At 41.9% G+C, this 26,245-nt stretch overlaps 2 protein-coding genes across 6 annotated transcripts in view; one reads left to right on the top strand and one right to left on the bottom strand.

Annotated features, from left to right (window-relative positions):
* The window catches only part of LOC126473165 (DNA ligase 3), a 651,156-nt gene extending 636,887 nt beyond the window's left edge, over positions 1–14,269 (bottom strand). For all 3 annotated transcript variants that reach the window (XM_050100039.1, XM_050100044.1, XM_050100043.1), the window contains exon 1: positions 14,211–14,269. The gene's annotated coding sequence lies outside the window, so the exon portion shown is untranslated. The remainder of the gene's footprint in view (positions 1–14,210) is intronic.
* A 184-nt stretch (positions 14,270–14,453) lies between these two features.
* LOC126473164 (uncharacterized) overlaps positions 14,454–26,245 on the top strand; it is a 125,721-nt gene continuing 113,929 nt past the window's right edge. For 2 of the 3 annotated variants that reach the window (XM_050100038.1, XM_050100036.1), the window contains exon 1: positions 14,711–14,745. In XM_050100038.1, coding sequence (XP_049955995.1) covers positions 14,736–14,745 — 10 coding nt within the window. In that variant the 5' untranslated portion in view covers positions 14,711–14,735. Of the gene's footprint in view, positions 14,576–14,710; positions 14,746–26,245 lie in introns of those variants that run through there. The other variant, XM_050100037.1, reaches the window with a different exon arrangement.

Below are 26,245 nucleotides of genomic sequence, written 5' to 3'. Positions count from 1 at the left end.
CTCGGTCAATGTACAGCTGCACGTCTTCAAACCCTTACGACACTTCAGGAGCTCCGACAGGCACTGGTGCAAGAATGGGAGGCTATAACCCAGCAGCTGCTCGACCACTTGATCCAGAGTATGCCAACCCATTTTGCGGCCTGTGTACATGTGCATGGTTATCATATCCCATATTGATATCAGGGTACATGTGCAGGAAACAGTGGCGTTTTGTAGCACATGTGTTTTGGGACGGTTTTCTAACTTATCACCAATACTTTGGACTTACGTATCTGTGCCGTGTGTGTTCCCTATGGGCCTATGTTATTAGTGCCAGTTTTCTGTAGTGCCATGTTGTGTGGCACCACATTCTGCAATTATCCTTAATTTATGAGCATGAGTGTAGATATGGAAAAAATTTTGCCATGACCGAACTAAAGTGATTTAACAAAAAATGGAAAACGTAAACTGGGTCAACAAGATGAGAATATGAACCCTGCTCTTTTATTACATAAATCCAGTATCTGAACGACTGCACCCCCCTCCTCCCCCACCCCTTCCCAAGTGCAGAATAACTGGGTAGATGGCTACACAATGCGAAACATACATGGCAACATTTTGAAAACAAAGACTCTAAAAAACTAGGTTTCTCCTTCTATTTGTAGTGATTGAGTGTATAATTATTAGAAAACTCTTAGAAGTTCCAAGTGCAGGGTTAAATTAATATCCTGACGCCAAAGGTTGTGAGAGTACTGTACATACACTACAATATTTTAAAATACAAACAGTCATACTAAACCACACAATTATAACAGGCAACTACATAATGCATTATCACAAAAGTACAAAAGCATCGAATTCCATAAAATCTCCTCAGTGTATCAATCTGGATAATTAAGATGCCGATTTCAAAGTGTCATTGTAAAACACAACATTCTGGTGGTGTCAAAATGAACACAGGTCAGTTATTGGAATGCCGATCTCCATAAGTGGTTTCCATGTAGCCTGTTTAGCCAGCCTGTCAGCAAGTTCAATGCCTGGGATTCTGACGTGTCCTGGGATCCAAACAAACACCACTGAACGACCGGACCATTCCAAGGCAAAGATGGAATCCTGGATGGCCTCTACCAAAGGATGATGAGGGTAGCACTAGTCAATAGCTTGTAGGCTGCTCAAGGAGTCAGTACACAGGAGAAACGACTCCCAGGGCATGAATGGATGTGCTCAAGAGCACAAGATATAGCTACCAGCTCTGCAGTGAAAACACTGCAGCCATTGGTCAAGGAATGCTGTTCAGTATTCCTCCATGGACATATGCGAAGCCAACGTGACCAGCAGCCATCAAACCATTGGTGTAAACCATTTCATGGCCTTGGTACACGTCAAGAATCGAGAGAAAGTGACAGCGGAGAGCTGTGGGGTGAACTGAGTCCTTTGGGCCATGTGAAAGGTCCACGCAAAGCCGCGGGCTAGGTGTACACCGTGGAAGTGTACGCAAATGGACCTCGAGTATAGGTGGTAAAGGCAAGGACTCCAGTTCAGATAGAAGGGATTGGACGCGAACTGCAATTGTGAGCCCTGCCATAAGCAGGCAATACAGGAGATGAACAGCCATGGGTGGGAAAAGGAGACAGTAATTTGGATGCACAGGGGAACTACAAACGTGTGCAACATACCTGGCGAACAGTTGTGCATGCCTAACTTGCAATGAAGGGACTCCAGCCTCAGCCAGTGCGCTGGTCACCAGATTCGTCCTAAAAGCTCCCATCACTATTCAAATGCCACAGTGGTGCACTGGGTCGAATAAATGCAACGCTAAGGGTGTCGCTGAACAATAAACCAGACTCCCATAGTCAAGGCAGGATTGAAAGAGGGCTCTGAAGAGCTGCAGCAGCGTAGAGCGATCTGCACCCCAGTTGGTGTTGCTCAGGCAGTGGAGGGCATAGAGGTACTGCCAGACTTCCGCTTAAGCTGACGAAGGTGAGGAAGCCAAGTCAATCGGACATTGAAAACCAGTCCTAAAAATCGATACATCTCCACTACAGTGAGGGGATTGTCAGTAAGGTAAAGTTCTGGTAGGCACCGCTCAGCAACACCTGTATTGGTGGGGCAGTACAAATTGCAGAAGTCTTCTGCATACAGAGAGGGTGAGACGGACAGCCCTACAGTTGCTGCTAGACCGTTAATGGCCACTAAAAATAGAGATACACTCAATACAGAACCATGCGGGACCCCATTCTCCTGGATTTGGGGGAACTATGGGAGGCACCAACTTGGACACGGAAAGTACAAAGCGACAGGAAATTCTGTATAAAAATTGGGAATGGGCCTCATAGACCCCACTCATATAATGTGGCAATGATATGATGTCGCCAGGTGGTCTCATACACCTTTCGTAAATCATAAGAGACAGCAACAAGGTGTTAGCACCTGGTAAAGGCTGTTCGGATGGCAGACTTAAGGGACACAAGGTTATCAATGGTAGAGCGACCCAGGCAGTAACCGCCCTGGCACGGAGCATGTAGGCCACGTGACTCCAGGACCCGACCCAACCGCTGACACACCATACATTCCAGCAGCTTACAAAGAACGTTGGTGAGGCTGATGGGCCGATAGCTATCCACATCAAGCGGGCTTTTACTGGGTTCGAGCACTGGAATGATGGTGCTCTCCCGCTAGTGCATGGAAAGACACCATCTCTCCAGATCCGGTTGAAGATCACAAGGAGATGTTTAATCATCTGCCTGTGGAACCGATCGGGCTCAGGAACTGTGTCGGGGCAATGTGCAAAGGCACTGAGATCTCCCACTCTGTAAATAGGGCATTATAGGGTTTACTGTGGCATGTAGTGAATGCGAGGACTTTCCCTTCCATGCGCCGTCTGAGAGTGCAAAAGGTTGGGGGGGGGGGGGGGGAGGGGTAATTCTCCGATGCAGAGGTGTGAGCAAAGTGCTTGCAATAGCGTTTGCATCGGTAGATAACATCTCATTTATGTTAACACCAGAAACATCTGTTGGGGTGTGGTACCCTAAAACTCATTTGATCGTTGTTCAGATTTGGAAAGGTGATGTATGGCACCCAATGGTCGATATGTATCTCTCCCAACACTCCTGTTTCCGTCGTTTGATAAGCTGGCGAATTTTGGGCACGGAGCTGTTTATAGTCTATGAGGTGCTCCAGGGAAAGGGGCCACTTATGCCGCTGTAGAGCTTGCCGACACTCCTTAATTGCCACAGCAACTTCCGGCAACCACCAAGGGAATGTCTTTCACTGGGGGCACCCTAAAGAACGAAAGATCACGTTTTCTGCCGCAGAAACGATCATTGTAGTTACCGCCTCAACCACCAAATCATTGTTACCATGTGGGGGAGATTCAATGGTGATAGCAGAGGTGAAGGCTTCCCAGTCTGCCTTGTTTGAAGCCCATCTGGGCAGGCATGCGTGGGCCTGACACCAGGGCAGTGGCAGGAAGATGGGGAAGTGGTCACTACCACACAAGTCATCATGTGGTATCCAGTGGATAGGTGGGAGAAGGCCAGGACTGCAAACCGAAAGATCAATGGCCGAATATGTTACATGTGCCACACTGAAATGATTGGAGGCACCTGTATTTAAGAGGCAGAGGTCAAGTTGTGACAGTAAATTTTCGACATCTCTGTCTCGGCCAGTAATCACGGTGCCTCCCCACAATGGGTTATGAGCGTTAAAATCTTCCAAAAGTAGGAAAGGACATAGACACAAACTCCACCTGACATTGTATTATAGTCACTGCAGTTATTATATCATCCCCTATAGCCGTGGAGGGCAGGAGTCTGCATTTCGAGGAACCAGGTTTCCTGAAGGGCAATCCACAAAGCTAAAGCTTAACAGTTGCCGTAGCTCAGCCAGGTTGTGGAAAGAACCGCCGCAATTCCACAGGCAGATGACATTATCGTGAGGCTGGAAAGGCACGAAGCACACAAGGAGGCAGGTTATGCCTCAGGGTCAGCTGCTGCCAGCGATTGAGTATTTGTAGCCATTTCTATGGCGGATGAGTCATCAGTGAAATCCAGGTCTGCAGGGGACGCTAAAATCTCCACCGCATCCTCAGATGCAGAATTGATGGAGAGTGCTGGTGTTGGGGCCACCAGAGGGTCATGTTTCTTAGCAGACTTCTTCTTAGTTTGCTTGCTCTCTCGCTTCTCTTTAGCAGCTTGCTGTGAAGATTTCTCCAGAGCAGCTCCAGGCACAGAGGAAGACCGTGAAACTCTTCGTCCAGCAGCTGTTGGCTTCTTTATCAACTGGCAAGTGCCCACTGTGGCATTAGTGGAAACCTTGGGAGAGCGGGCCCCAAGGAACCCCTTCCGGATGAGAGGAGCTGGAGTAGGCTGTTGCTTCTCCGGCAGGGAAGAGGGGACTGATGTCCCCTGCGTCTGGGGTAGGCTTGCACCAAAAGTAGGTGCTTTGGAGCAATGGAGGAAGATTTTCCCCCTACCACTAAGGGGGCAGATGTATTCTGGTGGCCCGGAGGGGCCACTGTTCGTGGCACAGAGTCAGGAACCACTGGCACTTGGGACGGTGATGGTGACGTAGCTGTGCATGTGTCAACATCAACCGAATGGGGTGTACTATTTCAAATTTATGTTTAGCCTCTATGTAATTCAACAGGTACAGGGTCCTGTACTCCATGATTTTCCACTCCTTTTGGAATATGGGGCAGTCTGGCAAGCAGGGGGACTGGTGCTCTCCACCGTTGATGCAAGTGGGAAGTGGTGCACATGGAATATCGGGGTGCAGTGGACGTCCGCAGTCTTGACATGTGGCGCTGGAAGTGCAGTGTGAAGCCATGTGCCCAAACTTCCAGCACTTAAAGCACCGCATAGGGGGAGGGACGTATGGTTTAACGTCACAGTGGTAAACCATCACCTTGACCTTCTCAGGCAATGAATCACCCTCAAAGGCCAATATGAAGGCACCAGTAGCAACCCTGTTGTCTTTGGGTCCCCTGTAAATGAAATGAACACCCAGCTGTTCTAAATTGGCGTGGAGCTCATTGTCAGACTGAAAGAGGAGATCGCAGCGGAAAATGATCCCCTAGACCATGTTGAGGCTTTTATAGGGAGTGACGGAAACAGGAATATCACCCAGCTTGTCACAGGTGAGTAACACTTGGGACTGGGCTGGGCATGCTGTCTGAATCAAGACTGCGCCATTTCCCATCTGGGACAGTGCTGTCACTTCTCCAAACTTATCCTCAAGGTGTTCAACAAAAAACTGAGGCTTTGTAGGTAGAAAGGAGTACTCATTAGTTCTGTCACAGACTAAAAATTGAGGTGAGTATGGCTCTCTCCATTCTGTAGCCCTACGTTCCTCCCGTGGTGTAGTGAGGGAGGGAAACGATTAAACAATTTAGGGTCGTACCTGTCAGCATTGTATTCGATCTTGCCCTTCTTAGAGACAAATGGTACCGTACGGTCACCAGTAAGAGATGACTTAGTCAGCTTCATTACAGGTCATCCAACCTGATGCCACCCACTCTGATCAGGGGCTCTCCCCTTGGGTGCCACCCAGCCACACCAAAGGCCAACTGGCGTGATGGCCATTGCCGGGAGTCCTGATGCCCCAGGAAGACAGGCATCTACTCCTTGGCATACATGGGGAGTTTACAGCTCAGGCATCAGCAGTGCAATCCCTGTGTTGTCAGGGGGCTACCACCAAATGGGTACATGACAGCCCCACCACAACCGACTGTCTATTGTGCTGGATATTGGGCGCAGAGAAATCTAATATTGTTATGGGGGCAAAAGAAGACAGGAGACAACAGAAGAAGATGACATACCTCGTAAAGTGTCCTCACTCAAATAGTTGAATCACAGGTGGAGATGCAAAGCCATGACAAGAGATTCAGGTGGTCGAATCTAAGGGCACTATGGATAACATGTGCACCACATAAGGCGTCCTTCCCCATATGGCCCGCACTTCTGTAGAATTTTGAAAGTGGCAGGTCAAACCATAGAATGGGACCTGAACTCATAGGGCCGAAAAGGGTGAGACTTCTTTTAGTAGCCTCTTACAACAGGCAGGAATACCTCAGGCCTATTCTAACCCCTGGACCTGCAGGGGGAGTGTGGTAGATATAAAACTAGGCATAGATGGGAGATGCTTAATGATGTACATTTGGCTGTGAAGAGGGCATTGCATTGCATGATGCCTTTGAAGACTACCATAGCAGATTATTATTGAAGGACCTCTCAAAAAAAAAAAAAAAGAAAGAAAGAAAAATCTGGTCATATGTAACATTATATACGTACTGATAATGATACCAAAGTTAGCGTCAAGACACTCATGGATGAGATAGGAACTGAAAGTGTGGATAACAAAGCAAAAGTAGAAATGCTGAATTCCATTTTTAAATGTTCCTTTACAAAGGAAAATCCAGGAGTATTATCTTAATTTCATTTTAACACCACTGAAAAGGTGAATGATATGGATGTTGGTATCAGTGCCGTTGAAAAATAGCTGAAATTGCTAAAACTGAACAAAGCTCCAGGGCACAATAAATCCCTATCACATTCCATGCCAAATTTGTGGCTAAGTTAGCACCTCTTGTAAACAAAATCTACCACAGATCCCTCAAATTAAAATCTAGGCACAATAGATGGAAGAAAGCACAGGTTAGACTCCTCTATAAAAAGTGATCTGCAAAACTACCATCCAATATCCTCAACATCTTTTTGTTGCTGAATCTTAGAATTTATTTTGAGCTCAAATGTAACACAGTATCTTGAACAAACTGACCTCCTCCATGCTAAACATCAAGGATTCGAAAACAACTGATCATGTGAAATCTAGTTCACACTTTTCTCACATGACATCCTACAAGCTATGGACCAAAGCCGTATGGTAGATGCATAGTATTTCTCAATTTCCAAAAAGCATTTCACTCAGTACCAGAAGAGTATGATCATATGGGGTATCAAGCAAAATTTTTGATTGTTTCTACATTTGCATCTACATCCACACAGGTACTCCGCAAGTCGCTGTACGGAGTGTGGCGGAGGCTACCCTGCACCCTACTAGTCATTTCCTTTCCTGTTCCTCTTGCAAACAAAGTGAGGGAAAAACAGCTGTCTACGTGCCTCAACATGAGCCGTAATTTCTCATATCTTACCTTTGTGGTCTCTATGCACTGTGTATGTTAATGGCAGTAGAATCGCCTGGCAGTCAGCTTCAAATGCCAGTTCTCTAAATTTTCTCAATAGCGTTTTGTGAACAGAACATAGCCTTCCCTCTACGGATCCCCATTTGAGTTCCCAAAGCACCTCTATAACACTTTCGTGTTGTTTGAACCTACTGGTAACAAAGCTAGCAGACCTCTGAATTGCTTCAGTGTCTTCCTTCAATCTGACCTAGTACAGATGCTAAAAACATGAACACTACTCAAAAATAGGTTGCACCATTGTCGTACATGTGGTCTACTTTACAGGTGAACCACTCTTTTCCAAATTCTCCCAATAAAAGCTGACCATGCACCTTCCCTACCACAGTTTACACATGCTCATTCCATTTCACATTGCTTTGCAATGTTACATCCAGATACTTAATGACTTGACTGTGTTGAGTAGGACACTAGTAATGCTATATCTGGACATTACAGGTTTGTTCTTCCTATTCATCCGCTTTAACCCACATTTTTCCACATTTAGAGATAGTTGCCTCTAATCACAACAACTAGAAATTTTGTCTAAGTCGTTTTGTTACTTCCTACAGTTGCTCGACTTTGACACCCTACCATACACCACAGTATCATCAGCTACCAACCGCAGGTCACTGCCCACCCTGTCAACCAAAGCATTTATGTATATAAAGAACAAGAGCGATCCTATCACACTTCCACAGGGCACTCCTGATGATATTTTTGTCTCTGATGAACATTCACCGTCGAGAACAAGATATCTTCAAGCCAGTCACGTATATGTGAAATTATTCCACATGCTTGTTAACAGCCTTTAAGGGTCACCGTGACAAATGCTTTCCGTAAATCTCGGGGTATGGAATCTGCCTGTTGCCCTTCATCCATAGTTCACACTATATATCACGTGAGAAAAGGGAAAGCAGAGTTTTGCACAAGTGATGCTTTCTAAAACCTAGCTGATTCATGGACACAAGCTTCTCAGTCTCAACAAAGTTTAATACATTTAAACTGACAATATAAGGATTCTGCAGCAAAACTGAAGTAAGGGATATTGTTGTGTAATATGGTCGGTCTGTTCTTTTACCTTTCTTGTATATTGGAGGCACCTGCACTTTTTTTGTTCACTTGGGAGTTTGTATTGAGTGAGAGATTCACAATAAATGCAAACTAGGTAAGGGGCGAATGCCATAGGGTACTCTTTGTAAAACCAAATTGGGATTCCATCCGGACCTGGTGATTTATTTGCTTTCAAATCTTTCAATTGTTTCTCTAAGCCAGGATGCCTGTTACTATGATGACCATACGGGAGTCTGTCCAATGGTCAAATGACACTATGTTTGCACAAGTCGCTTGTGCAAATGATTTCTTGACCATGAAATTTAATCATTTTGCTATCTTCAACTGCGAGATGAGACTGTTCAATAAGGGCTTGAATGGGAGTCTTAGACCTGCTTAGAGATTTTGCATAGGACCAAAATTTTCTCAGGTTCCCTGCCAGATCTTTTGCTGCGGCATGATGATGGTAGTTGTTGCATGTTTCATGCATAGACCTTTTCACAGACACACGAATCTCTACCAACCTTCGCTTGTCATCATTTGCATGTTCTCTTTTGAACCAAGATGCTTCCTCAGCATCTTCCAAATTTCATTACTGAACCATGGTGGATCTTTTCCAACCTTCATCCACTTACTAGGCACATAACACTCCAGACCATGATTTACAATCAGTTTAAACTTTGCCCGTAATTCCTCTGCATCCACCTTACTTGAACTAAGCGATGCCAGTTCAGTGTCTAACAGAGATGCTAACAACTACTTATTGCTCTACGTAACAGAAACACTTTCCTAGCTTCCTTGACTGATTTATCAACATTCGTAATCACAATTGTTATAATGTCATCATGATCACTAAGCCCCATTTCTACACTGCAATCATCAATAAGATCAAGTCTATCTGCAGTTACAGGGTCTAAGATATTTCCAATACATGTGGGCTGCCGAGCTAGCTGCTGATGACAGTTTTCAGAAAAAGTATTCAAAAGTATTTCACGTGACTGTCTGTCCATCTGTACCCCCGCAATGAATCCATAGACATCCCGGTCTATACATGGCAGGTTACAGTTGCCTCCAACTAGTATTGCATGATCTGGGTGTTTACATGCTGCTGACAATAGACTTTCTTTGAATGACTTTATAACTGTCACAGCAGAATTGGATGGCCAGTAAAAACATCCAACAATCGACTTTGTTTCACCTAGACCTGTTATACGTGACCCAACATCTTCATTGTCACACTCAACATCGAGCTCAATAGAGATAATATTTTTGTTAGCTGCAGTGATCACTCCCCCTCCTACTGCCTTTAATCTGTCTTTCTGATATACATTCCATGACTCGCTATACATCTCAGGTTTCAGCCAGCTCTCAATCCCAAGAAATAATTTTAGAGTGAGAACTTTCCTGGAGGGAAATAAATTCTCAAACTTTATTACAAATGCTTCGACAGTTTACTGATAAAATTTTGACAGTCAAAGTGTCTTTATTCCGAATGTCATCTGACTTCCCTTGCTGTGTATTGGCTGGCAAGTGTTCATCGGAGCACCTCAAACTACCATCTAGTACAAACAACCCTCATGTGCACTCCACCAGAATCCAGCTACCCAAGCGGCTGCTTCCTTTGTGTAGTGTCCCCCTGACCTATCAAGAGGAGTCCTACAAATCCCCACACAATAATGCAGGGTTAGAAATCTGCAACTAAGACTGTCATGAAGTCAACAAAGGCTTTGATCCAAACCAAAGGACCCCGATCAGCTCTGGGAAAAATGCTGCAAATTGTTAGCTCTGCTTGCACCCCATGCGCAAGGCCAGCAGTCTTCACCTCCTTCGTCAGCCACCTGTGCAAACTAAGGATAGCCTCAGGGCCCATGTAACACGCGTCACTGGTGCCAACATGACCCACAACTTGCAGATGACTGTACCCTGCACACTCGAAAGCCACAGGCAAGGCTGCCTCCACATCTCGGATGAGGTCCCTGGCAGACATACTGAGTGCACATTGGCTTTCTTTCCATCCCTGAATGTTATCTGCCAAAGGTCCTCCATAATGTGCCTAACATTGGAGCTCCTGCCGTGGGCCTGCTTGGACCCTACTGAAGGAGCGACTCCCTGTCCACTCACAGGAGAAATGGGCAAGGCCAAGCAGCCAGTTTCCACATTGGTTCTCTGCCTCCAGCAATGCAAATGCATTACCACCCGCCACTCACTCTTGTGGAGGCAGATCCACTGTGCCGCATGCACTAAGAGGTGTCTTGGAAGTAGAGCCCATAGGCAAAACAAGTGACACCTGAGCTGTCCCATGCAACGTGCCAAATTCTCCAACACCGCTACTCCCTGTAGGTGACTGACCATAGCCAAAAGCGCATTCAAGCTGTTCATGAACTGCAGCCAGTTCCTCCTGCATCTTCACACAGTATGCCCACATCCTAACCATCTTAGCAAGACTAACCACAGGAGTAAAGCAAACAGAATCCTAAATATGCAACTTGCTACCCTCCTGATGTGTCCCCAATGGATGCTAATGCATTAATGAGCTATGTAGCTGACTGTTCAGTAAGCAACTATTGCACTACAGAGTGAACAACTAACAAAAATGAGAGATTAAAGTCTTAAACAGAAAAACATGCACAAAATTTAATAAATATAGTATGACGAAAACACACAAAAAGTTAAACGCTTAACCTGCTGGTTTGTAGATGTATATTAGCTGAGAGTTGGAGCCTGATTGAGGATTTCTTGGTAAGGAGGAAACACCATGTTATCTCAGATGGAGAGTTGACAAAGAATGTAGAAGTAATTCTAGGTGTGCCTCAGGGAAGTGTGTTGGTATCATTTTTATTTTGTCATTCGTGTTGTATATTAATAACCTTGCAGACAATTTGAACAGCAATTTGGCTTTCATAGCTGCAGATATCTATAATAAAGAACTATCTGAGAAAACCTGCACAAATATTCTGGCAAATCTTGATAAAAATTTCAAAGTGGTGCAAATATTGGCAACTTGCTTTAAATATTCAGAGCTGTAAAATTCTGTGCTTCCTAGAATGAGAAAATGTCAACTCATACAGATACACGGATGTAACACTTCGTAGACACATGAAATGGAATACTCGTATACGTACAGTCACAGATAAAACAGGTGACATACTTCAATTTACCGAGAGGATATTAGGGACAGGCAACCAGTCTACAAGGAAAATTGCTTACAAATCACTTGTGTGATCCATCCTAGAATATTGCTCAAGTGTGTGGGACCTGTACCAAATTAGACTAACAGAGATTACTGAATGTATACAGAGAAGGTTTACTTGACCCATGGTAGAGTGTCACAGAGATGCCGAAGAAGCTGAACTGGCAGACACTTGACAATAGATGCAAATTATACAGTGAAAGCCTATGTACTAAGTTTCAAGAAACAGTTTTAAATGATTAATCTGGGAATTTACAACAACTCCCTATAGATGGCTTCCATAGGGGTTGTTAAAACTACAGTGGATTAATTACAGCATGCGTGGATGCATTTAAACAGTCATTCTTTCCACATGTGAATGGAACAGGAAAAAGCCCTAACAATTGGTACAGTGGGAAGTACCATCTGCCATGCACTTCACAGTGGTTTGCATAGTATGGATGTAGATCAGATTAACAGGTACAGTCAAGTTAGATGTTTAATGCAGTATGTCAGGTATTAAAGTTAGAAAATGTGTATGTGTCTTGAGGCAGTGTAACTCGTGGTATGCAAAAGACTATATTAAACCAAAATTTGAGAATGAGAGCATTTAGCGACATCCAATAAACTTTACTCCAATTCTGTCATTCTCAATAAAACCTCCCACCAATAGTTGTGACATAGTGGCTACAATGGTTCCCGTCACTGAAGTTAAGCAACACCAGCAGGGGCCAGTATTTGGAAGAGTGACCATGTGGGTATATGTTGTGTGATGATAACTTTCCCTTTGCCTTCATAGCAGAGGGGACAGGAGGAGTTGTTGCAGCATGTAAGTCCCAGGAAACTCAGGTGGCTGAAATTGCCCTTCAGTGTCTCCCAGCCAATCATGCCATATGACTTCATTTTAATTACATCCCCACAAAATAATTAAAAGGAAAAAGTTAATCACATTTTCGCTGTTCATGCAGAAAAATTTCTGTATAAGACATGACTTTTAATTTATTCCTTCTCTACTACTAACTCTTTTCACATCATATTTTGCAGACACCACACAAACTACCTGTAAAATTAAATCAATGTACAACACACAGTTCAGGAGATATGATGTCAGAAACACCAGGTTGTACAAAAAACCAGTTTAACATCAAGTATTTAACACATTTATTCATTTGTAAAATAACCAGATGTCTGAAGCTCTTTTAAATGTGGGCGTTCATTTTTTACAGAACCAAGTGGGAGGTTACTCATTACAGATACTAAAGGAATCTGGGTGAGAATATCAAGACTTGCTCTTAAAATAAACAAAATGTGTTCCACGAGAATCACTGAAAGTTTTGCGCCAAAGGGTGCTCAAACCATTGAGAGGATAGAAGACTTCTATGATGAATTGAAAAAATGAGAAAATGATAGTAAATCTCAGTACATGATGAGACAGACTGACTGATAGCACAAGACATTAATGATCATACAATAAATGAGACACATGGTGTAAAATTCTGCATGAATGACAAGTTCAAAAGGAGTCAGCACAAAGATAAACTACCAAAGCAGCTTACAGCTGGATATCTTTTGCTCTTGGAAGTATCTCTCATTGCATTGACCTGAAGATGAGTATGTGAACTTATTTTGCATGTTTTCACTGCTTGCTGTCATACAGAATTTTCTTTTGGTGTCATATCCATAAATAAAACACTTATTCAGCTGAAGCAAGCAGTAAGAATATTGTGGAACAAAGATACTCATACATGTTGCTGAGGCTTCTTTAAGGATATTGGAATTCTTACACTCATTTTCCGCTTCATTTTCTTCTTAGAGCTGAAGTTTTAAGGTGCTTATGATAAAATGAATTTCATCTGAATTGTGGTTTACACAGTCATAATACAAGACACAAAAATAATTTTCAAGTAGGCTTTGCCTACTTATCTAGCGTTCAGAAAGCAGTTAAATACTTTGCTGTAAAGGCAATCAGCATGCTCTCACCTAGCCTATGTAAGAAATTAGGAATCTCCAACCAAAAAGAAAATTAAAAAAAAAAAAAAAAAAAATACCTAATCAGCAACTACATCAAAAAATTCTCTGAATATCTAGGTCAAGGACTGAAAAGTTATGTCAACTATAAGGCAAGTAGCAGTGTTCTTCGTAAAGTCAAATGAAAATCACCCACTATTTATACATGCAGTAATTATTTTCTTTAATGATATCGATGCAATCTAGAAAATAAAGGGCATCACCTGATCAATGTGACAGTAAATGTCGCTTTTTTACTTTGTTGTACGTGATGTTTTATTTATACCGCGTTGTAAACAGTAGATTATGTTTTGAAAGGCAATATAAAATTTTAGGCTCTATTTGTAAATCACATTAGTAACTCGAAATAAGTTGCCACGCAATACAACTTAATTCATAACTGCGAATTTACGTTTCAATAAATATCCTTCACTTCTAAGATATTAATCTGCCAACTTTGGGGTTAAAATTTCGCGTGAGATCGTATAATTGGTGACATTGATCTACGTTTTGAGTCTATAAGCAGTTGTTAATTATGCCCCGAACTTTATTAAAACCATGGAATATTGCGTGCTACGACAAAAATTTCATTTACTATAGCGGTTTTGTGTATCCTTATATCGTAAGATTGGAGGTTATGAATTTTAGCAGTGTCGTTTTCTAACGACCTAAGTAACTAATGACTTCATATATTTTGCATTAGCTTTGAATGATAATTTACTTCATTACACGTTACGCCAAAATTAATGTTTTCTTTCTACAATATAAAGGACTATGACAATATTCCAAAACTTCAAATGGGAGAAAATTGCTTTTAGTTCCAACCTGTGCCAATTCAAATTGCTCAGTATATGTAAACACACAGCGCCCACCGCAAGACAAATGACAGTTCCGGTGCGCATAACAGCTACGCCCCCGTAAACCCGTAAAACAATTTATATCTGCTTCTAAATATCCATTACTGCTAAAAGCTATTGTAATATAGCCAACGGTCTAAAAAGAATCTTATTATCAAGAAAAATAATTTCCTATCTTCAAACACCTTTTTTTTTTTTTTTTTTTTTTTTTTTTTTTTTGCAATACTGCTCTGAATTTCTTTGACTGAGAGATAGGCGACTTTCAGTGAAGTAAAATGCACACCGTTTAGCGCGAGTTTGGAACCGTGAAAGAGGGAATGACGTGAAACAAAGGTATTTGTCACTTCGTCAACTTTTGCTGTATTCTTTAATAGTGTTGCTGTCTACATAAACTCTTCAATTATAAACCTAGTTGTTTGTGCTACATTTTTTAACCTTCTAGATCGATGCGTAATTGGTCTACATCTGTTCAAATCAAACCACCGACTGGTGCATGGCAGAGGGTACGTCCAATTGTACCAGTTACTAGGGTTTCATCCTGTTCCATTCACGTGTGAAGTACAGGAAGAACGACCGATTGAATGCCTCTGTGCGTGCAGTAATTTCTCCAACAGTACCCTCACGATTCCTATGTGAGAGATACGTAGGTGATTGTAGTGTATTCCTAGAGTAATCGTTTAAAGCCGGTTGTTGAAACTTTAACAGACGTTCTCTGTGTAGATTATGTCTATCTTCAAGAATCTTCCAATTCAGCTCCTCTGTGACACAGTCACATGGATTAAAAAAATCTTTGACAATTTATGTTGCCTTCTCTGTATCCGTTCAATATCCCCCCGTTAGTCTAAGTGGTATGGATCCCACACACTTGATCAGTATTCTAGAAACGGTCGCACAAGTGATTTGTAAGCCATCTCCCTTGTAGACTGCTTGCACTTCCCCAGTATTCTGCCAACAAACCAGAGTCTTCTACTTGCCTTGCCTCAACTGTATATATGTGATTATTACATTTCGTATTCCTACAGGGTGTTACACCCAGGCATTTGTATGAGGTGGCCGATACCATCAGTAATTATTGATGTTCAGTCATAGGGTACTAGCCTACGTCCTTTCGTTCTGTGAAGTGCAAAATTTTACATTTCTGAACATTTAAAGCAAGTTGCCAGTCTCTGTACCACAGTGAAATCTTATTAATATCCGACGGAATATTTATGCAGATTCTTTCAAATAGTACTTCATTATAGATAGCTGCATAATCTGCAAAAAGTTTGAGGTTACTATTGATATAGTCTGCAAGGTCATTAATACACAACATGAACGGCAAGGGTCCCAATACAAGTCCTTGGGATACACCCAAAGTTATTCTACATCTGACGATGACTCTCCATCCAAAATAACACGCTGTGTCCTCCCTACCAAAAAGTCCTTAATCCCGTCACAAAGTTCACTTGGCACCCTATGTGATCATACTTTTGACAATAAGCATAGGTGTGGTACCGAGTCAAATGCTTTTTGTAAATCAAGAAATACTGCATCTACCTGATCCAAAGCTTTCAGTTTGCCTTGTGAGAAAAGTGCGAGTTGTGTTTCACATGATCAAGGTTTCGAAATGCATACTGGTTGGCATTGAAAAGGTGATTTTGTTCAAGATACCTCTTTATATTTGAGCTCAAAATATGTTCTAAGACTCTACAACAAATTGATGTCAAGGACAGTGTGACCTGTGCCTTTCTCCAAGAACTGGGCACAGGTTTTTGTTCAAGGTAACTATGATAGTGATTTGTAAGCAAAAGTATCTTCCCCATGAACCATGGGCCTTACCATTGGTGGGGAGGCATGCATGTCTCAGCGATACAGATAGCTGTACCGTAGGTGCAACCACAACGGTTGGTATCTGTTGAGAGGCCAGACAAACGTGTGGTTCCTGAAGAGGGGCAGCAGCCTTTTCAGTAGTTGCAGGGCCAACAGCCTGGATGATTGACTGATCTGGCCTTGTCACATCAACCAAAACAGCCTTGCTGTGCTGGTGCTGTAAATGGCTGAAAGCAAGGGAAAACTACAGCTGTAATTTTTCATGAGAGCATGCAGCTGTACTGTATGGTTAAATGATGATGGCGTCCTCTTGGGTAAAATATTCTGGTTGTAAAAGAGGCCCCCATTCGGATGTCCGGGTGGGGCCTACTCAAGAGGACGTCGTTATCAGGAGAAACAAAACTGACTTTCTACGGATCGGAGCACGGAATGTCAGGTCCCTTACTCAGGCTTGTAGGTTATAAAATTTAAAAAGGAAAATGGATAGGTTAAAGCTAGATGTAGTGGGAATTAGTGAAGTTCAGTGCCAGGAGGAACAAGGCTTCTAGTCAGGTGAATATAGGATTATAAATACAAAATCAAATAGGAGTAATGAATAAAGAAACTAGGATCATGGACCAAGTTGCTATGAACCATAGTGAACGCGTTATTGTAGCCAAGACACGAAGCCCACACCTACCACAGTAGTACAAGTTTATATGCTAACAAGCTCCACAAGTGATGAAGAGACTAAAGAAATGTATGATGCAATAAAAGAAATTATTCAAATGGTTAAGTGAGACGAAAATTTAATAGGCATGGGGGACTGGAATTCGACAGTAGGAAAAGGAAGACAAGAAAAAGTAGTTGGTGAATATGGACTGGGAGTAAGGAATAAAAGAGGAAGCTGCTTGATAGAATTTTGCACAGAGCATAACTTAATCATAGCTAACACTTGGTTTAAGAATAGTGAAAGAAGGTTGTATACATGGAAGAGGCCTGTACACACTGGAAGGTTTCAGATAGATATACAGGGTGTTTCAAAATGAACATACCGGTTTTAAGGCATTGTAGCATTTATTACATTCAACTTATAATCTTAAAGAATACACCTAATGAAAGAGCAACTCAATTGTTTGTATACCTGTGCGCAATGGGAAGAGTATGGAATGGCAAAGAGTAACTGAAAAATGGGTTTGAGTGCGAGTCTTTCATGCTTAGCCCCAAGAAATATCTCCGCGGAAAGTTTATGGGCCTTTCTTTTTCGGTGAATCAATTGTAACTGATGTTTCTTATCTTGACATGCTACAGCTATGGCCTGTGCCTCAATGGGAAGAAGCTGAACAACACCTCTTTTTTTGGGAGCAAGATGGTATGCCGCCTCACTGCCATAACTCAGTATGCGACTGGTTAAACGACGTTGTACCAGTGGATTGGGCACAAGGGGCTGGTTGACACAGCATTTTATGCATGACCTCCACATTCACACACAATCTGACACAATCATGTGTATGTGCCTCTGATGCCAGCTGATTTATCTGACTTTAGAAACGGTATTATTGCAGCAGTTACCCCTGACACATTGATCAAGGTTTCGGAACAACTCACGTATCGACTCGATGTATGATCGGTGTTCACACTGAATAATTGTAAGAAAAACTGTTTGTATTTCTCTTTCATTTGGTGTATTATTTATAATTGTAAGGTGACTGTAATATGTGCTACAAAGCCTAAAACCCATAAATTCATTTTGAAACCCCCTGTATAATGGTAAGGCAAAGATTTAGGAACCACGTTTAATTGTAAGACATTTCCAGGGGTGGATGTGGACTCTGACCACAAGAAGGAAGGGAATTTAAGGAGATGTGACCTGGATATATTGAAAGAACCAGAGTTTCAGAGAGATAATTAGGGAACAATTGACAAGAACAGGGGGAAAAAAATAGTAGATGAAGAATGGGTGTAGTTTTGAGAGATGAAATAGTGAAGGCAGCAGAAAATCAAGTAGGTAAAAATATGAGGACTAATAGAAACCCTTGGATAACAGAAGAGACATTGAATTTAATTGATGAAAGGAGAAAATATAAAAATGCAGTAAATGAAGTAGGTGAAAAGGAAAACAAATGTCTTAAAAATGAGATCGAAAGGAAGTGCTAAATGGCTAAGCAGGGAGGGCTAAGAGGACAAATGTAAGGTTATAGAAGCATACATCACTAGGGGAGGGATATACTGCCTACAGAAATACTGAAGAGACCTTTGGAGGAAATATCAAGAACTCAGATGGAAAACCAGTCCCAAGCAAAGAAGAGAAAGTAGGAAGGTGAAAGGAGTATTTAGAGGGTCTGTACAAGGACAATATTATGGAAATGGAAGAGGACATAGATGAAGATGAAATGGGAATTGTAATATTGCATGAAGAATTTGACTAAGTGCTGAAAGACCTAAGTCGAAACAAGGCCCCAGGAGTAGACAACATTCCATTAAAGCTGCTGATAACTGTGGGAGAGCCAGCCATGACAAAACTCCACCATCTAGTGAGCAAGATGTATGAGACAGGCGAAATATCCTCAGACTTCAAGAAGAATATAATAATTCCAATCCTAAAGAAAGCAGTTGCTGACAGGTGTGAAAATTACCGAACTATCAGTTTAATAAGTCACAGCTGCAAAATACTAACGCTTCTTTACAGACGAATGGAAAAACTGGTAGAAGCCAACCTCGGGGAAGATCAGTTTGGATTCTGTAGAAATGTTGGAACACATGAGGCGATACTGACCCTACGACTTATCTTAGAAGAAAGATTAAGGAACGACAAACCTACATTTCTAGCATTTGTAGACTTAGAGAAAGCTTTTGACAATACTCTCTTTCAAATTCTGAAGGTGGCAGGGGTAAAATACAGGGAGCGAAAGGCTATTTACAATTTGTACAGAAACCAGATGGCAGTTATAAGAGTCGAGGGACATGAAAGGGAAGCAGTGGTAGGGAAGGGAGTGAGACAGGGTTGTAGCATATCCCTGAGTTATTCAATCTGTATATTGATCAAGCAATAAAGGAAACAAAAGAAAAGTTTGGAGTAGGTATTAAAATCCATGGAGAAGAAATAAAAAGTTTGAGGTTTGCCGATGACATTGTAATTCTGTCAGAGACAGTAAAGGACTTGGAAGAGCAGTTGAATGGAATGGACAATGTCTTGAAAGGAGGATATAAGATGAACATCAACAAAAGCAAAACGAGGATAATGGAATGTAGTCGAATTAAGTCGGGTGATGCTGAGGGAATTAGATTAGGAAATGAGACACTTAAAGTAGTAAAGGAGTTTTGCTATTTTTGAGCAAAATAAGTAATGATGGTTGAAGTAGAGAGGATATAAAATGTAGACTGGCAATGGCAAGGAAAGCGTTTCTGAAGAAGAAAAATTTGTTAACATTGAGTATAGATTTAAATGTCAGGAAGTCCTTTCTGAAAGTATTTGTATGGAGTGTAGCCATGTATGGAAGTGAAACGTGGACGATAAATAGTTTAGACAAGAAGAGAATAGAAGCTTTCGAAATCTGGTGCTATAGAAGATTAGATGGGTAGATCACATAACTAATGAGGAGGTATTGAATAGAATTGGGGAGAAGAGGAGTTTGTGGCACAACTTGACTAGAAGAAGGGATCGGTTGGTAGGACATGTTCTGAGGCATCAAGGGATCACCAATTTAGTATTGGAGGGAAGTGTGGAAGGTAAAAATCATAGAGGGAGACCAAGGAGTGAATAAAATAAGCAAATTCAGAAGTATGTAGGTTGCAGTAGTTACTCGGACATGAAGAGGCTTGCATGGACAAAGTAGCATGAAGATCTCCATCAAAGCAGTCTGGACTGAAGACAACAACAACAACAACAACAACAACAACTACTACTACTACTACTACTACTACTACTACAACTACTACTACTACTACTGCTACAGCTATGATAGATTATAGGTGGACAAGGTGTGAACTTGGCAGCAAATTCAGTATAGAATCTGACAGTGATTCTACCAGGTCCTGGAGCTGTGCTCAGTTTTAACAATTTCAGCTGTTTATAAACACCACTGGCACTAATACTTATTTCATTCATATTTTCAGTGGCACAAGGATTAAATTGGGGCAATTCTCCAGGGTTTTCCCCTGTAAAGGAACATTTGAAAACAGAGTTAAGCATTTCAGTTTTTGCTCTGCTACCCTCAAGTTCAGTTCGTGTCTCATTCGCTGGGGACTAGACACTAACTTTGGTGCCACTAACAGACTTTACAGTACACAGATCCCGCATCCGGCCATCCTGATTTAGGTTTTCCGTGATTTCCCTAGATCACTCCAGGCAAATGCCGGGATGGTTCCTTTCAAAGGGCACGGCCGACTCCCTTCCCCATCCTTCCCTAATCCGAGCTTGTGCTCCGTCTCTAATGACCTCGTTGTCGACGGGACGTTAAACACCAATATCCTCCTCCTCCTCCACAGTACACAGAACCAGAATTTCGTTGGGTTCTGTGAAAGGTCACTTGACAATATTGTGATACGGTATACATTGAAGGCATCGTGCATTGCTCTCTTGACAGCCAAACACATTTTATTCAGCATCTCTCCTTCTGTAGCCCTAAGCTATGTTTTACATCTATTACACAGTGATCTATGTTTCTTTAAAAGTTTATTTACAATGATTGTATACCACGGACGGTCCTTTACTTTATAAACTGTTCTACTGGGTACATATCCCTCCAGCGCATGGTCAACTATTCTTTTAAACGAGGCAGAGTTCCTCTACATTCTCCTGCCCTGTGCTGAACGTTTCAAGCTCCTCATTGAGATATGATCCTACTGATTTTTTTAAATCTAGTTTTCTGAACATATATACCTTTCTGCTTGTTTTAGTTGTCCTTTGTAGTTTGTTAATCATTGTTACCACAACTGTGTCCTGGTCACAAATACCAGTTTCAATGTGGACATCCCCAAAGACATCAGGTCTGTTTTTGCTGTTAGATCCAATATACAGGGTGGAGAAAATTGTGTCACGAAATTTTAACCCTGGATAGCTGATGCCAGTAGAAACCAAAATTATTAATGTTGTGTAGGTCAACAACGCACCATTTTTAAACTATGGAAACTTGGCGCCATGCACTCCGATTGGTCGTGGGATTGCCCTGTTTCCATTTGTCGATTGACAGGCAGCACTATGGTTGTCGGTTCACACATACAAATGTCCCTCGCCCCATCACTGCCCCATTGTGATATGCACACATTTCGAATAGATCTTGCTGTTTGTCTCCACTCTCACATCAGAAGCAAACAATGGAAAATCCAGGATGGAATGTAATAATGTTATGAGAAGGAAGGTTGCTACTCACCATATAGCAGAGATGCTGAGTAACAGATAGGCTCAACAAAAAGATTTTCACACTTAAAGCTTTCTGCCAATGGCCTTTGTCAACAATACGCACACATACACACACGCAAACACTCACACAAACACAACTCACACACACACACACACAACTCTTGGTGAGTAGCAACTTTCCTTCTCATAATATTGTCACATCAGAAGCATTTGCACGTCAGCTTCGCTTTGGAGCACACACGTCACCTGCGATTTAGTCATACAGTAAGCATGGTGGCACAGTATTTGTTTGAAGAACAACGAGATATGGTTTTTGTTTATGGACTAGCTGACAGTAATGAACACGAAGCTCGACAGTTGTAAGAGGAACGTTACCCAGCGAGAGACCGCCCACACCTGCTAACATTTACAGCAATTCGCCAGTGACTTGGCGAAACAGGCTCATTAGGGAAATATCATGGTGATGCTGGAAGACGTTGAACATGACAGGATGCTGCATTTGAAGAGACTGTTCTCGAGTGCTTCGAGGAAGCACCTATGACAAGTTCTTGAGTGGTTGGACATGACATGGAGGTCACTTATCATTTAGTTGGGTGGTTTTGAGGGATGATGGCCAACATCCATTTAGTTTCCACCCTGTGCAAGACCTAAATCCTGTGGCAGACTATGAACACAGGCTAGGGTTTTGCCGATGGTTTCTGCAACGTGTTGTATGAGATCCCGACTTCCCGACCGTTGTGTTGTTTACCGACAGGTGCTCCTTCCATCAGGATAGTCTTTACAACAGTCGAAACGTTCATTACTGGGTAAGAGGACATCCTCACATCATATACGTCCATGGACACAAGGAATGATTTTCGCTCAATGTTTGGGCAGGCGTTGTGGGTGATCATCTGATTGGGCCGGTCTGTCTACCTCCTCGACTTACTGGGCAAATTAAATCCACTTTTTGCAAGAAATTCTACCCAGCCTGCTGGAAAATGTTCCCCTGGACATACAGCTACCCATGTGGTTGCAGCATGATGAGGTGCCCGTGCATAACAGTCATGCTGTGCGTGGATATTTAAATGAACTCTTTGATGGCTGGGTGATCGGCAGAGGTGCTCATAGGACATGGCCACCACGATCACCAGACCTCACGCCACCGGACTTTTTCCTGTGGGGATTCTTCAGGGTTCTAGTTCACCCACCCGGATGCGAACCACTGAGAAATGAAGAGGAATTAAGGATCGCATTTAACATGCCACCAATCACATCAAGGCAATGCCAAGAATCTTTGAAAGAGTTCGGCAAAACACTGTTCGACGTTACCAAGCTTATGTTGCATAAGAGGATTACCAGTTCTAGCACCTGCTTAAAGGAAACAATGTTCTAGCCACAAAAATGGCCCTTTTCAGGACTGACAAAATTTGTGAAAGACTTTCTGAACAGCTGTTGATGGGTTTGTTCCTGGTACATCTTATCATGAAACTACAATGGATGTGTAAGGGCCCCAGCAGATTCGCCACCAGGCCCTGAGAGTGAAAGGCTGGTGCACTACCACCAAGTGTGCAGGCCGCCTTGGATACATCGCAATCTCCAGCAGGTAAAGCATTCATGGTCATGCGTTGTCCAGAGCATCCAGCAACGAAGCAATCCCACGGTCAATCGGAGTGCATGGCGCCAAGTTTCCATAGTTTAAGAATTGTGCATTAACATTAGTAATTTTGGTTCCTACTGGCATCAGTTATCCAGGGTTAAACTTTCGTGACACAATTTTTCTCCAGCTTGTATTTCCATCACGGGTGGGGTTCCTAACCTTTAACTAACATAGTGGCAAACATGGGACACTAACACTATGGTGCGGTCAATCTGACCTCTTAATTCTAGATGGGAATAATGTTAACAATTTGAATCTCTTTGAAATTCTCTGTTTTGCATATGGCAGAGTCTTTGATACAATGTAAATAAACATGAAAATGCAAAACATTGACATTAAATAATTATTGATAAACTGGCATTCAGATATTTTTACTGCGCATCTCATAAAATAATACATTTATATGTTTTTCATAAGCTAATAACAAAATTAATGCTTGGATAGATTTTGTATTTCTTCTTGAAGAACCATTGGAACAAAAAATGTAACGTTTTTAACCTGAAAAAATACCCAATGAAAAATCAGAGCCCTCAAAACCACAATTTTTCACAACAGTGCTTGCACACCTGGGAACAGCACTGCATGCACATAGGTCTCTTGCAGATGTAGCAAACATATGAAGTCTTCCTTTTCTTGCTGGCTGGGCAGATTCTGCACGTTTTCCTATTCCTAGGACCTAATTCTGCTTCCCCTGCTTCTTCTGTTGGAACGTCGGGGCCTAAAATCCAGCGGGTCATTGGTTGTAACTCCTGCAGAAGTCGTGGGTTCTGAGCTCGCTTTAGCATATGTTTCAGCACAAGACTATGGGCCAGTTCTTTTAGGAAGATACCTCTGTCAACAGGAGCTTCATCTGATCCACTCTTCTGAAGAACATATGCATTTACTGTGCTGAGGTCCAATAAACAGTAGAATAAACACGTCGGCTAATGTCGAGTTCTTCGACTGAGGAGTATATGGAGCACTTTTTGGCCAGTTCAACACCTCCTTTAGTGGCATTGTAGTATGATATTATTTTTGGTTTCTGAGAAGTCAGACCCTCAGCAGGGCTATGATGCATGGAAGAGACAAGAAGAACCCTGCTTTGTCTGTGGCATATGCGACAATAGAGTGGTGCCTTGCGTAAAACCGTGCAAAGACGAACCAACTGACCTATGCTTATTTCGTTGGAAGACTTGTGGAATCTCTCTCTTATTCTTTTTTGGAGTTCCAACAAAAGTCAATCCTCTTTTCCTTAGCTCTGCTACAGCCTGTATTGAGCTGAACCAGTTGTCAGCAATAATGTAGCGATTACTGCCATAGTTTGGTTTACACAATCACAACAGAAACTGCATTGGTATCATTAGTTTCTTGTCATTGTCCGGCAAAGTATCACTATCAGAGCCTTTTCCAGTGTACATATACCCATTATATAAGTAACTGGTCCTGGCATCACACAAGGACATTATTTTTAAACCGTATTTAGCAGGCTTTTTTGGCATGTAGACCACAAATGAGCATTTACCATCGAAGGAAATTAGTTGCTCATCTACAGTAGCACATGTGCCTAAATTGAAATATTTTTGGGAATGTTCCATAATTTTTCTAAAGAGGAAAGAGGCTGCTGCCATTTTTATCAGCTTTGAGACTCTCTTTTCTAGTTCAAAAGTCATCAAACCGTAAGCAATTCAACAGCATTAGGAACTGGTTCCTAGACATGACACATTTGGAAATTTCCTGACTGAACCATCAGTTACAAATATATAATTTACATTTTCTTGGTTGGATTTAAAGACAGAAGAATATATTGGAAGTCCTAAAAAAAGCCAGAAGTTTATCCAAATCCAGGTTCTGAAGTTCAGCTTTGCTTTTGTCAGAGTACACCTGCCTGACGCAATCTATTTTAGCATTTCTCCATAGTAGGATGTGATTGAGAACTTCATCATCAAAATAGATGTGCCATAATGAAAATGGGTCTTTTGGATCTCCTGTAGTCAATGTGGTGTAAGGAAATTTCGTGATGATGTTATGGCGAGGAGTTCTAACAGCTCAGCTCGGAGGTGCTTTGGGCCATTTGTAACGATTCTTGCCGTAGAAGTAATTGCTACTCCGTTGCTCGTCACATGGATCACTACTTTCATCAGAGTAATTTTCTGTTGCACTTTGTTGTGACAAAGTAAATGCTCACTCACAATGGGTTCAGCTTCTTCAGGAATATCATCACAGTCACTGTCGTCTGATTCCTCCAACCGTCTGCTCACAGTTTCCTCAAAGTCACTCATGTGACTGGTTCTAGAATATTGCTCAAGTGTGTGGATCCCATACCAAATAGGACTAACAGAGGATATTGAATGTATACAGAGAATGACAGCACAAATGGTCAAGTGTTTGTTTGGCTTGTGGGAAAGTGTCACAGAGATGCCGAAGGAACTGAACTGGCAGACTCTTGAAGATAAATGTAAACTATCCCAAGAAAGCCTAATTACAAAGTTTCAAGAACCAGTTTTAATTGGTGATTCTGGGAATATGCTACAGACCCCCACGTATTGCTCACGCAGGGATCATGAGGACAAGATTAGATTAATTACACCACACACAGAGGCATTTTTCCTGCACTCAGTATTTGACTGGGACAGGAAGAGACACAAATAACTCCTACAATGTAATGTACCCTTTGCCATGCATATCATTGTTATGCAGAATTAGATGTAGGTGTAGATACCTTGGAGATGAAAATGTCAGAAAGTTGCTTTTTTTGTCCTGTTTTCATTCACTAATATCTTAAGGCATTTTGCTGTAACTCATTGAGGAAAATTGTTTTTGTTGCACAGAAGCCTGTAATAAGGACAGTATGTGATGTCCACTCCATAATCTCTTGTAGATAGCTCTTGAAACAGTTCAGTATATTGACAACAGCCTCACAATACATTTATTCCCTTATAAATTTTTGCTGTCATCAATCAGTCACATAGTTTGAAAACTACAGTAACATAAGTAAATATAATACTAGGAGGAGGAATGATCTACACTGTCCGTCACTCAGCCCTATTGCAGCACAGAAAGATATGAGGTATTCAACCATAAAAATCTTTGATTCTGTATCCACTTGTATAGAAAATTTAATAGATGATTTCAAATACAGATCAAAATCGTATATTTACTTGACAACTCTTTCTACCCCATAGAAGAATTTCTAAACGTGTAGTTTACATGGTTACTCTGCATTTCACACATATGT

The sequence above is a fragment of the Schistocerca serialis genome, chromosome 4, assembly GCF_023864345.2.
Source record: "Schistocerca serialis cubense isolate TAMUIC-IGC-003099 chromosome 4, iqSchSeri2.2, whole genome shotgun sequence".
Classification (NCBI taxonomy): Eukaryota; Metazoa; Arthropoda; class Insecta; order Orthoptera; family Acrididae; genus Schistocerca; species Schistocerca serialis.
Note: the sequence above shows the minus strand (reverse complement) of the source record. Positions and strands in the feature narration are given on the sequence as shown.